The sequence below is a fragment of the Harpegnathos saltator genome, unplaced genomic scaffold (assembly GCF_003227715.2).
Source record: "Harpegnathos saltator strain DR-91 unplaced genomic scaffold, Hsal_v8.6 scaffold384, whole genome shotgun sequence".
Taxonomy (NCBI): domain Eukaryota; kingdom Metazoa; phylum Arthropoda; class Insecta; order Hymenoptera; family Formicidae; genus Harpegnathos; species Harpegnathos saltator.
The window spans coordinates 538,732-552,243 of NW_020230188.1; the positions used below are offsets into that span (position 1 = coordinate 538,732).

General features: G+C 47.1%; 3 protein-coding genes across 3 annotated transcripts; all 3 read right to left on the reverse strand.

The window, feature by feature from the left end:
• Positions 1-2,993: 2,993 nt before the first annotated feature.
• Positions 2,994-7,361, reverse strand: LOC105188699 (serine-rich adhesin for platelets; the record flags this gene model as incomplete). The annotated part of the gene is made up of 5 exons (XM_025300788.1): positions 2,994-3,957; positions 4,120-4,487; positions 4,576-6,495; positions 6,596-6,926; positions 7,014-7,361. Coding segments are annotated over 5 exons (3,186 nt in total), but the record flags the coding sequence as incomplete, so codon positions are not given.
• A 204-nt stretch (positions 7,362-7,565) lies between these two features.
• On the reverse strand, positions 7,566-8,836 carry LOC112589037 (dynein assembly factor 1, axonemal-like). Its single transcript, XM_025300790.1, has 3 exons — positions 8,700-8,836; positions 8,006-8,169; positions 7,566-7,842 (listed from the first exon to the last, which is right to left on the reverse strand). Exons 2-3 carry the CDS (start codon positions 8,155-8,157, stop codon positions 7,749-7,751), a joined length of 246 nt encoding a protein of 81 aa, XP_025156575.1. The 5' UTR covers positions 8,158-8,169; positions 8,700-8,836; the 3' UTR covers positions 7,566-7,748.
• Positions 8,837-9,019: 183 nt separating this feature from the next.
• On the reverse strand, positions 9,020-12,094 carry LOC112589036 (uncharacterized). Its single transcript, XM_025300789.1, has 3 exons — positions 11,840-12,094; positions 9,395-11,580; positions 9,020-9,302 (listed from the first exon to the last, which is right to left on the reverse strand). Exons 1-3 carry the CDS (start codon positions 11,972-11,974, stop codon positions 9,041-9,043), a joined length of 2,583 nt encoding a protein of 860 aa, XP_025156574.1. The 5' UTR covers positions 11,975-12,094; the 3' UTR covers positions 9,020-9,040.
• Between the last annotated feature and the right edge of the window lie 1,418 nt (positions 12,095-13,512).

Sequence of the window (13,512 nt, forward strand, 5' to 3'; positions counted from 1 at the left end):
GCGAGGGGCGCCACACAGACTTCAATCTTACGTGCGTTTGAAGATTACGAAGTAATAAAACCGCTAAATCCGCGAGTGCGACGTTTCGACGGAAGCGTCTCGCGGTGAATCCGCGATAAGTGTCTGTGGGAAGACTGCGAGAAGAGATACATTCTTCTTTTGGTCGCGATCGCGGAGCCAACACGCGCGAACGCTCGATTATTCTCCGTAACGTACTACTAGTCACACTTCCCAAAGTGTTTTTTTTTTCTCTTTTTCTTTTTTCCACGCTGTGAATATTTTACACTGCTGCGAGTTCGCCGATATTTTCGCCACACACATATTCCATCGAGCGTCTTATATTTCATTGTGCGTACGAGTGCGAAGTACCCATTAAATATGTCCAGAGAGAGAGAGAGAGAGAGAGAGAGGGAGAGAGAGAGAGAGAGAGAGAGAGAGAGAGAGAGAGAGAGAGAGAGAAGAGAGAGAGAGAGAGAGAGAGAGAGAGAGAGAGAGAGAGAGAGAGAGCACCACGTCGAGAATACGAGCGTACGTGGTTCACGTTTGTTTTTTTGCATAGTGTTCGATAATAAATATCTTTCGATTTCGATGTCGTCTCCTAAATCGTTGTAATTATCGACAAGTTTTTTTTTTTAAACGCAAATGCGTACGCGTTATATCTAAGAGGAAGAAAGAGAGAGCTAGGGCGAGAGAGAGAGAGAGAGAGAGAGAGAGAGAGAGAGAGAGAGAGAGAAAAGGTGAGAAAGAAAAGAAGAGAAGATGGTGTGTGTGTGTGTGCAAACGAGCGACGCGAATCCTTCAGAGTGCGAGTCGCAAAGTTGAAGGAAAAAAAAGAAGAAAGAAAATTCGAGCTTTTGTTACGTCACGTGTAATACGTAGCGTAGACTCGATTTTTTCACAGCATTTTTCATCGACATATGCGAGTCTAGTAACGAGTAACCATAATACTATATAGAGAGACGGCGTTTTTATGAAAAACTTCATCACATGCACAAACAAAAAAAAAACACATGCACACACACACACACACACACACACACATACCATACGTACCAACGTTATGATTCTGGTAAGATTTCCTTTAGACGCGCCTTGAATCGTCTGACAATTTTTACACAATTTTATTGTGAACCTAGTGTTACGAGGGTATATCTCTGGTGCGTTAGATCTGCAATCATGAAGGAGAAAAACGGGAAAACCGACACAATCTCTTGTTTCAAATGCGCTTTCGACTTTCTCACGCTCCTCAAGCCCCCCCCCTCCCTCCCCCCGTACTAAACTGACATACGTGAACGTTAACCCGTTCCCGGTCTAAGATAAACGGAAAGAAGATATTTTGGCAAACTTTTAATATATCACGCGTATCAATACAAGTAATATCTTTCGACGGTTGTGTCGTAACATATCTTTCGACTGTAAACAATATTTCGTTCGCGTGATCTCGCGATCCAAAGTATCGTCGCGCAAAGTCGCGCTTTACTCTCGTTTACCTTTAGCTCCCGTAATTTTTCCTAACATTACATTACAATGTGACAATCCTAATTGTGAGATAATTGTCCAAGTACAAAGCCTACGAGGATCTGTATCCGCGGAAACGCGCTTGTTAAACCGCGCTCCTTCAAGCGCGTCGTTTCAGTTGTTGCGCGCGATAACGCAGATAAATAATAAACTCACGACGGAGCTTCGTCCAAACTGGGAACAAAAGTATGCGCGAGGGAATGGCGAGAGAAGATTTATTTTTATTGCATCTCCGAGCATAAGACTGACGTGTTTTTCGGTGTCAAAACGATGACGAAAGGATGAACTTACAGTGCCGGGAGAACCAAGCTGCGAAAGAAACGACAAAGCGAGGGCGCGATAGGTGCGACAAATTTCTGTTGCTTCTGCTTCGTGATTGCAAATTAGGCTAACCGGAATGATGTCTACTACTATGTCAAGATTGTCATTGCTTCTTTTATATGAGAAACAAAGCGAAAGAAGGAGAGGCAGGAATAAGAAGCATCCTTTTCCACTCGCCGAAGGCGCCGTTTTCGATTTTGATATCGACGAAATTGTTCGAATTTCGACCGTGAAAAGTCGGCGGTGAGACAACTCCTCCGACGACAGGCAGGATAAAGGGACAAAAGAACGGCGTACTTCTGACATTTTTTCGAAAGAGAAACTTAGCGCGTAAGATATTCTCTATAATGTAAACCAAGTATAAGGCAGATCGTAAAATGTTAAGGGCTGTAATGTATCGAATAATCATTAACTGCGACAGAAAAAGACAACCGCATCTACGATTCACGATAACAATAGCACAAAGAGATGAATCCAAAGAGACGTACGGGGTGTCGACGAGGTATCGATCGGTGGACGCGTTGAGAACCATACGCTTTCGTAAAAAAGAGATCCTTCGATTTCCAATCATCGTGAAATCTTGTTCCAATTCTCTCTTTCTCGCTAATCAATCGGTCTCGATCGACACTTGGTACGTTTTAAAGAATAATTTACAATTAGGGAGCAAACGAGTGCGAGTGAGTGAGCACGCGAGAGAGAGAGAGAGAGAGAGAGTGTGTGTGTGTGTGTGCGTGCGTGCGTGCATGCGTGCGTGCGTGCGTGCGCGCGTGCGTGCGTGCGCGCGCGCGCACGCGAAAAAACAAAGCAAGACATAAAATTTACTCACGAGCAGCTTTGATTTCTGCGTGCCTGTGCGGAAAAGCGAGGTGATACGCGCACATTTATAAACCTATTACTATAAAGGATCCCCCCTACGAAACGGGACGCGATGTAACTCGTACGTTAGTTGGTGACGAGGAAGGGGTATGCATTCGTATGTATCTACGCGCATAGATAGACATGTTTCAAATAATAAAACAAGGGACAAAAAAAAAGGATGAACGAAGGCGCAAGAGGCGATTGGACGAGAGGCCGAGCAAGTTAGACGGCAAAAAGTGGGACAATTTCGTTTACGCGATATCTCACTCTATATAAATATATTATAATATCAAGAGCTTGTTTGCCAAGTGACAAGATGGTAGCTTCTGCGGGAATAAGCTGAGGTTCGCTGGGATCCATTTGGAGACCAGATTGATAAGACACACATGTACACGGCATACAAAAAAAAAAGACACACATATATATATATATATATATAAACACACACACACACACACACACACACATGCACACATGCACACGACGGTAAAGAGATGATATATTTAAACGTGTGACAGACTATCGTTTCTTTCGCGTGCGACCGTTTATCATTGCGCATAGTTACGGATTAATTCTTATTATTGTTAATTACGGCTCATCGAATCATCGCCATCATCATTATTATGATTATGATTATTATTATTATTATTATTATCATTATTATTATATTATAATTGATGTGAGTGTGGACACAAAAATAAAGTGTACGTAGTAGAAGGTCGGTCTGTTCCAACACCTGAGTCGTCTCTCGGTTTTTGCGTGTCGATGCGTGTCCTTTTCGGCCTCGAGATCGAAACTCATTGGGATAACATGTTTATTTCAAACAAAAGAGGAAAGAAAATGTGTGCCAAACATTTTATAAACTTTTTAAACTAACGAACGTGTTACAATACATGTGCGACGAATCCTTCGATCGGGTGTGCGGCTTGTTCGAGGATAACATTCGTTTCTTCTCGTGTTACAGTTCGCCCAATCAACATACATCGAATGCGTTATCAACCGCGCGATCCTTTTCGCGCGCGAGAACGATGAAACTTTGGTTTATCTTAATTTTCCTGTGCCACTCGCATCTCTATGCTCTTTCTTACGCTTTTTATTCGGTTCTCCCTTGCATTCCGCGTTTTCCCGCGATGTACCCGACGTGGGAAACGTTTCAATCTTTGCTTCCTCGTTTGAGTCAAGTAAATTTTCATAATTAGTGCATTTTCCAGAGTCATCAACTGACACGACCGTCTCCTCGGACAGCTTTTCGAAGACAATCTAAAGGTAACGTACGAGATGACATATGTTGTAACATTTGATCAATCGTCGTCAATCATCACTTAGAGAGTCTTACAAGGGAAAACGAAAGGAATAATTTTACGGATATATATTAATATAAAAATCGACAATCGATGTAATTATATTTTTTTATGTACTAACATCTTTCCGATTGTAATTGAAAGTGTGTTGAGGATGCAATTTCCTGTCGGTCTCATTTTGTTCCAAAGTCTGCTCGGTCTCGTCAGAAATTGATAGACTTTCAGAAATCACCTCAATCAGCGGTTCGATCGGTTTCTTTCTGGAATATTCCACTTCCGGTGACGACTCTTTGCGAAGCAGCTTCTCGTGTGCTTCTCCTTGCTCGACCATTGTCAAGTCCGACTTGATCAGCAATCTTCTTTTGCTCCCTAACTCGTCTAAATGATCGCAAAATTCTTGGCAAAGCGACGCGTTCGCATTCGGCGTCGCAGATTCAGATTTACAAGCATTCTCGGACTCTCGTGAGAGATTAGCGAGTGACTGAATACCTAAAATATCAAATTGATACATTTTCCGAGAGATAAATTTTAACAAATATAAATTACATATTTTATAACATATGATTCCTTTTTTTACCGGTCTTTATATCCGTAGTTGGTGCAGTAGATACCGAATTAATCGTTCGCTTCGCCATCGATTTCTGTCTCGCAGGACTCTGTGCCGTCGTTATATCATTCGCTTCGTCTCCATATTTGTCGCGGCGACTACGCCGTTCTCCTGAATCGCCCGCGACCTTATCAAGATTACTTTTCGCAGCGAAAGCAGACGTCAGACATTCCGCGAGACTTCTCCGGCCGTACCTCCGGTCGTAACAACCCGACCTTTCGTCGCCACTCTCCGTGCCGTCTTTAATGAGAGTGCTGATGCATTTGTCGATCAACGGCGATGCTTTCCGCATGAATGTCCTCGCCTCTTGTAACGCGTGTTGTCTACATCTCTCGGAAATTTGGCTACGCGTTTTGCGCTCTTCCGACTTCCTGCCGGAATCTACTTCCTCGAGGAGGAGAGATTTCTTGGTACCGACTTGGATGTCTTCGGCCTCGCGGGTTCTTTTGCCCGTCAATCGCGAAGGTTGACTCGTTCTTTCCAAGGACAAACGATTCATCGTTCGAACGAGCAATTCCGTTTGAGACTTAGGCGAAACCTCGGCAATTTCGCCTGATGATATCTCGCGTACGCTGCTTCTATCGGGAGATTTTTCCGCCTTATCACTTTTCTTATTTCTCGTATCTTTATGAATCACGTCGTCGCGCTCTCTGTTCGAAGCAATTTCCTCGCTACACTCTACGTCTACCGAATTATCGATACTATTGTGTTTAACATCGACAACTTTGTCATCATTATTTTCCGCGGGGGCCACCTTTAAAATTTCCAGCGATCCCTGATTGCTCTCCACAATTTGCGTATCCTCTGGCAAGGACGCTGCTGTCTTGAAAGAATCGTCGTCGGATTCGTCAGTGTTTTTCTTCTCTTTCGGAGACTCGAGAGAAAAGTTAAACTTGCCTTCTAAAACCAAGTCGGTTTTCCTCCGAGTCTCCGAGTTGTCGTCCCCTTCAGCGCTACTTCTGCGACTCGCGGTTTCGCCGTCAACACTCGTTATTGCCGTCGCGTCCGTACGTTTGGAGACATCGATCGCGGACGTTTGGGGACGCGTTGTTTCCTCCAGAGTCATTAATAATTCGTTGGAAACACTTGGCTTGCGCATCTTGCAAACATTGTCGCGATTTCGCAATTCGGCGAAAAGGCTGTCGGATACCCTTTCATCGCGCGATTTCTCCTCTACTTTAGCGGACCGCTCGCACTCGAGATTATTCGCGTTTTCCACGGCATACGGGGTGGATCCCGTCGATCGCCAGGTCCGAACGTTCGGGCAAGTCTTCAGCGTCATCAAATCGTAGACGTCCTGGAAACGATCGATTTTCCGCTTCTCGTCTCCCGACGGATCGACGCGATCGAAACGTTCGTCCGTTCCGACGTCCTCGGCCCGTGACCCTTCTTTCTTCGCCTCGTCCTCCCTCGTCTTCATAATCTCTTGGACCTTCAGTCTTCTTTCCTCGGATCCACTCCACCATCGTAATTTATCTTGCCCGCTCGCGGAACCCTCGGCCTCGGTTTCTCGCTCGGTGTCGCGCTCAGTGGCTGTCAGTGAATCGGTTTCCGAGTTTGCATCCTCGGTCTTTTGGCTCCAGAATCCTTCCACCTGCCCGTTCTTGAACACTATCTTGTTTTCGTCAACAAACCTATTCATACCGTCGCAGAATTCTCTCATCTCTTGGCGGATGCTGCTCAGTTTAGAGCCGAATGAGCACTCCTTGTTTTTTCTCGGAGAGCCCTCGGCGTTATTTGCGTTCGTTGTTGCATCGTTTCTCACGTCGACGACATCGCTTGCGGATTTGCAGTCTTCTTCTGACGTAGACTTCAGGTCCGACGTGTCACACGAGACGGAACGCATGGATCTCTTTTCGTTTTTACGATCTGCGCGCAAGACAAAATTTTCTCACTTCTATCGAGATCATTACGCTGTTGTCCCACGTTATTATTTCTTTGCAATTCGACGGGCGTTAATTTCAAAAGACAATTCGCACGAGTCGCTCACCTTTCGTCTCGGTCTCGGTCTCGGTCTCGGTCTCGGTCTCGGTCTCGGTCTCGGTCTCGGTCTCGTCCTCGTCCCCGTCCCCGATCGATTTTCGTAAATACGACGTCTCCTCGTCATCTTCTTTTTGCGATAATGACCCCGATATTATTTTTTTACTATCGGCAGTCTCATCGCCAGCGATAGAACCGCCGGGTTGATCATTCGCGCTGCTGCGACCATCCAAAATTTGCCTCCCGAGCCACTTCTTCTCCGCGACGTCATCGGCGACGTGTCGCATAGACTCTGATGATATTTCTTCGACCAGCCTTCGTGATTGGTTCTTCTGTCGAACCTAACCGCAAAGAATAGATGAACAATTTTTTTTTTTTGCGACCCGACCTTAGATTAGCATTCGTTGTAAGAAGATAAGATCGAGTACCTCGACTTTCCAAGGTAACAGAAGCTCCCCGTTGTTTCCGTCGTCGGAAACTTTTCTCTCTTCCTCCGCCATTGGCCTCCTTCTGTCACTTTCCTCGCTTCCTTTTTGCCGCGTGCCTTCGTTTTCTTCGTCGTTCGCGAGCTCTCCATCAGACGACGACGACGACGACGACGATGGTGATGACGATGACGATGACGACGACGACGACGACGACGACGACAACGATAACGACGGCGAAGAAGCGTAGGAACCGAGGGAGGATCGCTCTTTGGATTTTTTCTTCCTCTCCAGGTCGAGCTTGAGCGTGTTCATCGTGGCCGGCGTGGTCGCGTTAGGGAGATCGGGGGGTTGGAGGTTTCATGTGGTGAATGATCAAATAGTCGAGCGAGATGGGTGATATTATTCGAAGCACGAATTCTGTACCAGACCTTGACGAAACTAGTTCTTACCAGTCCGCTGTTTCTCGGTGCCGCGCGCACGCTTGACTTCGTGGCGTCTTCTACGTCCTCCTCCTCCTCCTCCTTCTCCTCCTCCTCCTCCTCCTCCGCCTCCTCCTTCTTCTTCTTATCCGCCTTCTCCTTTTCGGACGTCCCGACCGGTTTGTACAGCTTCCTTTTGTTTATCAGGGCTTTCGAGGGCGGACGACAGGTAAACAAAGACCGATCGCAGAACAGGTGAAAGGAGTCAAAGGGACCAAGGGCGGCCATTTCGAGCCACCTCGTAACCGACGAACCTTTACTCACCCATCACGCTGTCGTTGATCTTCTTCTGCTCCGCTTGGACCCACCGGTTCCTCTCGGCCACCTCCTCGTCGACACCGCCGCGCATCCTGAACCGAGAGATATTTTCAGAACAACGATGTACTCTTTTGCGCGCTCGATCGCGCAATGAACCGCTTTCTCTTTCTTTCTGTTTTTTTTTTTTCTTTCTTTCTTTATACGTATATAATGTATAAGATATTTCTCTCGTTTTCTGACGAGATGCGGATTTACCAGGCCTCGGCGCAAGCACGATCACGCGGAAACACCGGTCTGTCGTCCAGGTACTGCAAATTCTTGCACTTGAGGATCATGGTCTTGCGGTACATCTTTATCTGCTTCAGCACCGGGTTGCCGGTCAACGTTACGACGCGCAACGACTTCATATCTCCCAGAATCTAAACAGCGTGACTTTTCTTCGCGTTTGCAAGCGACTCCTAGGCGTTCCTAAGAGATCGCCGCGTGTCTCGCGTCGCGGGATTGTATATTTCGTAATAATATATATACATGTGTGACAAAGCCTTTCATTTCTCGAGTTAATTAAATATGTATAGAGACTTATTATGAGACGAGCTTAATTTAGAACTGAAACGATCGGAGATAAATTATCAGGTTGAGTTTCTTATTTATGATGCTATTAATAACGTCATGCTAATGAATTTCCATTCCACCATCAAGAATATAGTAAGGTCAGATTAAGGTCAGAATCGAAAAAAATTTGCAGGGAATCGAAAATGCAATGATAACACGCACGCACACACACACACACACACACATACGATGCCAGATATAACGTTTGCTTCACTCGCGGAAGTTTGGTTTCAATGAAAACCGCATTGCTATGACGTCATCGCGTGCGTTGTTTCGGAAATATAGCTCTGGCTGGCATGCCCTTGCGAGCAGCGAGCGTAATTGCACCGCGACTTACGTCAACGACGTCGCAGGTGTCGATCCTGTTGTGAGAAATGTCCAAGATCGTGAGAGCGTGCAGCAGACGGAGATGCTCGATGTCGGCGGTCTCGTGCAGGTAGTTGTGCGACAGGTTCAGGTTGTTCAGGAACTTGAGGTTGTCTGAAAAGCAGAGGCACGTCAAGGTCAAGGTCACCTAGAATACTCGCCTCGACTCGACTCGACGAGTCACCGAGATTCTCGATCCTCCGTATCGTGTTGTGCGAAAGATTCAGGGTGTCGAGCTTCGGCAGACAGTCGAGATTCTCAATCTTTTGGATGAGGTTGTGGTGCAGGAACAGGCATTTGAGTTCCCTCTGATTATCCAAATTGGCGATCTCGCGTATGCCGTTGTTCTCCAGCCAGAGGCACTTCAAACCCGTGTACTTTTCGAGATTTTCGATGAAGGAGAAACCTGACAAAGAAAAAAACTCTTCGTCTAACGACTAACAGTCGTTGATGCGCGCGCGCGCGCGAGATCGAGTACATGCCTTTGTAATGCAGATACAGGACATCGTTCAGGTACGGAGTCTGATAGAGTTTGTGCTCCTTGCAGTGCTTCTTGATCAACTCCTCCGTCATTCTGCAATCACATTTATTCAACGTGTGCGCGCGTCTATTTTTTTTTTTTTTCGCATTTGTGTGTTTCAAAGCGCTACTTTGAATAATATTTACCTAACACCGTGATTCTTCTCGTCAAAATCGTAGACCTTCCCCTTGACGTAGGTCCTTACCGGTTCCTCGTGAAAATTCTCCGACGGAGAATCGTCCGATTCCGCTGGATCGACTTTCGTCTGCGTTGTCTCATCCGTCACTTCAGACGACAGTTTATCTTCAATTTTCTCGGCTACCTCTTTGTCGCGTTTTGATTCAGTATGGGTTTCTTCATTGACATTTTCGTCGTCGCAAGCTCGTGTTGGTTCGTGCTGCCGCGGGGTCGCTTCCTGGGCAATCTCTAAATTCACAGAGACAATTCTCTGATATTCATTCATCAGTCGCTTGTGCTTCTCAATTTCACTCGCGAGCTGCTTCTCCAACTCTTCAATTTTCAAATTTTTTGTTATCTCGGACTTTGTCAGAGGAACCTCGAGATCCTTGGGATCAACCTGAAGCTCCTCGACACTGTCGGAATCATCGTCGGCAACATCCGGAATCTCAATTTCGTACGGATCGCTGTCGGACGCGTGAGAAATCTCGTCATAATCAAGTTCGACGAGTCTCTCGATCTCGTCGAACTTCCTCGACAGTGCCTCCAGCGACTCTTTCTTTCGGTGCTCTATTCTTCTCTTCTCCTCGGCTATTTTCTCGATAGTTTCATGAATCTCGATGAGCGACTTGGGACGACCGGGACATGTAATTTCAGCCAATCTTTGCAAATTGCTCTGGATGACGTCGGGCTCCGAAGAAGCAGCGACTCGCTCGATTTTCACGTCCGGTAGTTTCACCGTGGTATCTTCGATAACCTTGTCGAAATTATTATTTCTCGTCTCATTTACTATTTCACGCTCTCCGTCACTCTTCACCTCGTCCGAAAGTCTCGGCGAATTATCTTTGACGGAAACGTCAGCTGCTTCATCAACGCTCGTCTTCGACGGATCGTCCCGGTATGGATCATCCGTCAGTATCTTCTCCGCCTCCTCGATAGTTTTCATTAAGTCCTCTTTGGCAATGTCGGTCTCGGAAACAACTCGACGATGTGACGAAAAGGTGTCTCCTTGAAACCTCTCAATCGTGTATTGGCTGCTCGATCTTTTGAGATCCACATCCGAGCTTGCTTTGTGGATCGCGCGATGTGGAGGATCCGTCGTGGATGATACGTCGGAGCAACTTTCAGCGACTCTCCTCCTAATTACATCCTGATCGTTCTTCTTCTCCTTGGTATCAGATAAGGCTTCCAGCATTCGCTCTTCAGCGTGTCGTTTGTCGTTGCTTGCTAACGGGTTACTCTCGAGTATATAATTCATTCTTTTCGCAACCGCTTTTCCTGTGACAAGCGTTTCTTCGTTGTTTCTATCGCTCGGTATATTCTTCGTATTTTCTGTACACTTGGAAAGATTGACGTCATCTCTGAGATTACTCTCACTGTCGCTGTTTATTAGACAACCGCTGGACTTTGCGATTGGATTGGCTACGTTCTCTACATCGAGTTCTTCTTCTTCTCGAAGAAGCTTGTCGGTCAGATTATTATCCACTTGCGATGTAACGTTCTCCCCGAGCTTGGTTTCTTCATCTTTGGTATCTTTTTCAATCGTACCAGTCGAGTCTGCACAGTCGTCGACAAACTGTCGCGCGGCCCTCTCATTATTATCCCCCGCGTTTATGTTACTCGAGGAAGTTGCCGAATTGGCAAATTTCATCGTGAGAGCCGCTTGCACAGACCTTTCAAATTGATCGAGAAACGCTTCCTCAGATGGTAAACCACCAAGAGGCTCTCCGCGTAAGAGATTTATCCAAGGTTTTACCGTAGTGTTCTGTACTGTAGTGTTACTGTAGTAGTCGTCATACTCTTCTTCTTCTTGAATCGTATTGTTGGGAAAAAATATAGACATATATTTGTCCGCATAATCATGGTCAAAACTGTTAAAGTCGTAACTGTCATAGTCGTAATAGTCATAGTCGATACAATTCGTCAACAAATTAAAATCAGCAGAAGGCAGGTGTTCTTCATATGAATATTTCAACGTTTGATTGCTGCTGCAGGAAACCATGTTGTTCTCATCGATGTGCTCGTTTGTCGTTTCTACAACGCCAATTTCTCGTGATTTTTCGCAGTTCTCCGTTCCAAATGGCGTTTCTGCGACGAGGACTGCTGTCGTGGTGGAGTCTGAAGTGTCAAGTCCTGCCGGATGATCTGCGACAACCTTTGCCAAGATACGGAATCGATTGATCATCAAAATCATGTACGACAAATTGCAAGGATATTTAACTTGGGAACAAAAACTTACGCGGAAAACGTTTCTAACCTTTTTTAAGCGAGTGTGAACGACAATCGTACGACGATCGTAGAGGGACGTTGTATAAATATCGCGAAAAAAGATGTTGAATAAAATAAAAATAGGAATCGTTACTTTGAGACATTAACGTGCATTAATTAAGGAGCGTTGTCGGTCGACAATTTACCTCGCATTCGGATGCAGTCGAAGTATTCTTACAGACGACAACGACAGACGCCTGACATTTATCTTCTGTCGAGGCATCGAATGACAGATCACGTGCGTTATCCAGCCTGTTATTATCAGACTCTGACGTGTCCATGGTCGAGAATAGTCCCCGCGGTTGAAACTGCCTCCAAGAACCACGAAAACGAATACAAAGTTCGAGTCGAGTCAACGTGAGTGACCACTAAAAACATGAGCGCGGTGCCATGGTCACCGACAGCCCTATGTTGTTTAATCGATAGGATCGATCGTCATCTTTTTGCCCGTTTCGAGGCGCGCGCGAGTCGCAGCTGGCGCGCGACATTCGTCTTCCAATTTATGTGGGCAGCAAAGATCTGAGGAGGTGCGAGAGGCAGAAAAGTCGCGGCGTCGCATTACTTGCTGCGCACACGGCAGAGAAGACACGGGGAGATTTTTTAACCCCCCCACCCCCCTGCCGCCCCTCTGATCGGGGCATCATTCGCGGCCCTCGCGCTTTTCTCGCGCGGTGGAAAAGGCGCGTCGCATCGACGATTTTTCATGCGACTCGGAGAAAACAGCAAGTAGTTCGGCGTGTGCGCAGATGATGGATCGGGTCGCGCGCAATGTTAGCGCGGTCGCTAGCGGGGTGTCTCGTCCCCCGATATCTATTCGTCAGGCGATCTGCGCTCGCTTTGTTTTCGTTGCGTCTGGATGCGCACATCGCGCGTCGTGAGTGTGTGTGTGTGTGTCGCTTGTTTTTCCTCTCTCGGTTTCACCTCGCATCCCGGTTTCCGTCGTCGTCGTGGACGACCACGACGACGATGATGTTGGCGCGGGAATGAATGCTATCAACATAATCCAGCGGAAAAGGCGAGCTGTGGCGATTCGCAAATGCCGCGTTTCTCGCTCTCCTTGTCGCGCGCGTGCGCGCGCGCGCGCGCGCGCGGCCTGTTCGGGGATCGCGGCAGCGGGAAATCGCGGGACGAGCGCGCGAATCCCGCGAATCGCCGCCACTGCCGCGCGCGATGGGCGCATCCATCTTTCTTTTATTTTCCCCTCAAGGCGACGCACGGTCGTCTACTTTCCAGACGCGTCTTTCTGCGCAGCATCTGCGACGGAATTCGCCGCGTGCCGCGGCGTGTTTGTCGCGCGCTAGGAAAGTCGCGATAGGAAATTCGGTGCCGCAACGTTCACCGCTTCATTTTCTTCTCCGAGCGCGAGAGAGACCGCGTCTCTCTCGCTCTCGCGCAATGTTGTTTGACCTTTGCCGAGGGGCGACAAGCGTCGGGATGTATCATCCATTCGGATCTTTCGTTTTGCCGATCGCAATTAACCGCTTGTCAAACGCGACATCGAGGTATCGTTTCCTCCGGTTTCCTCCGCGAGTATCCACGCGACGCGACGCGACGCGACGGGGCGTACGGAAGGGAGAAAAGAAGACAATTTATAATCGCGGCTTCATAGTTGGCCAACATTAATTGGGAAAGCAATGCAACCGGTTATAGATTGCAGCGGCTGTCGCCGTTGAATTAGCTCTGGTTAGCTATCCTTTTTAGGATTTTTAGGCTTTCTCGTACCTCGACGATCCGATCTCTCTAGATCTCTTGCAGTGTTATCTACAGGAAGGAGAAATCCAGGTTGGAGGTGACGATTGCGCGCTGCAAAAGGTATCGC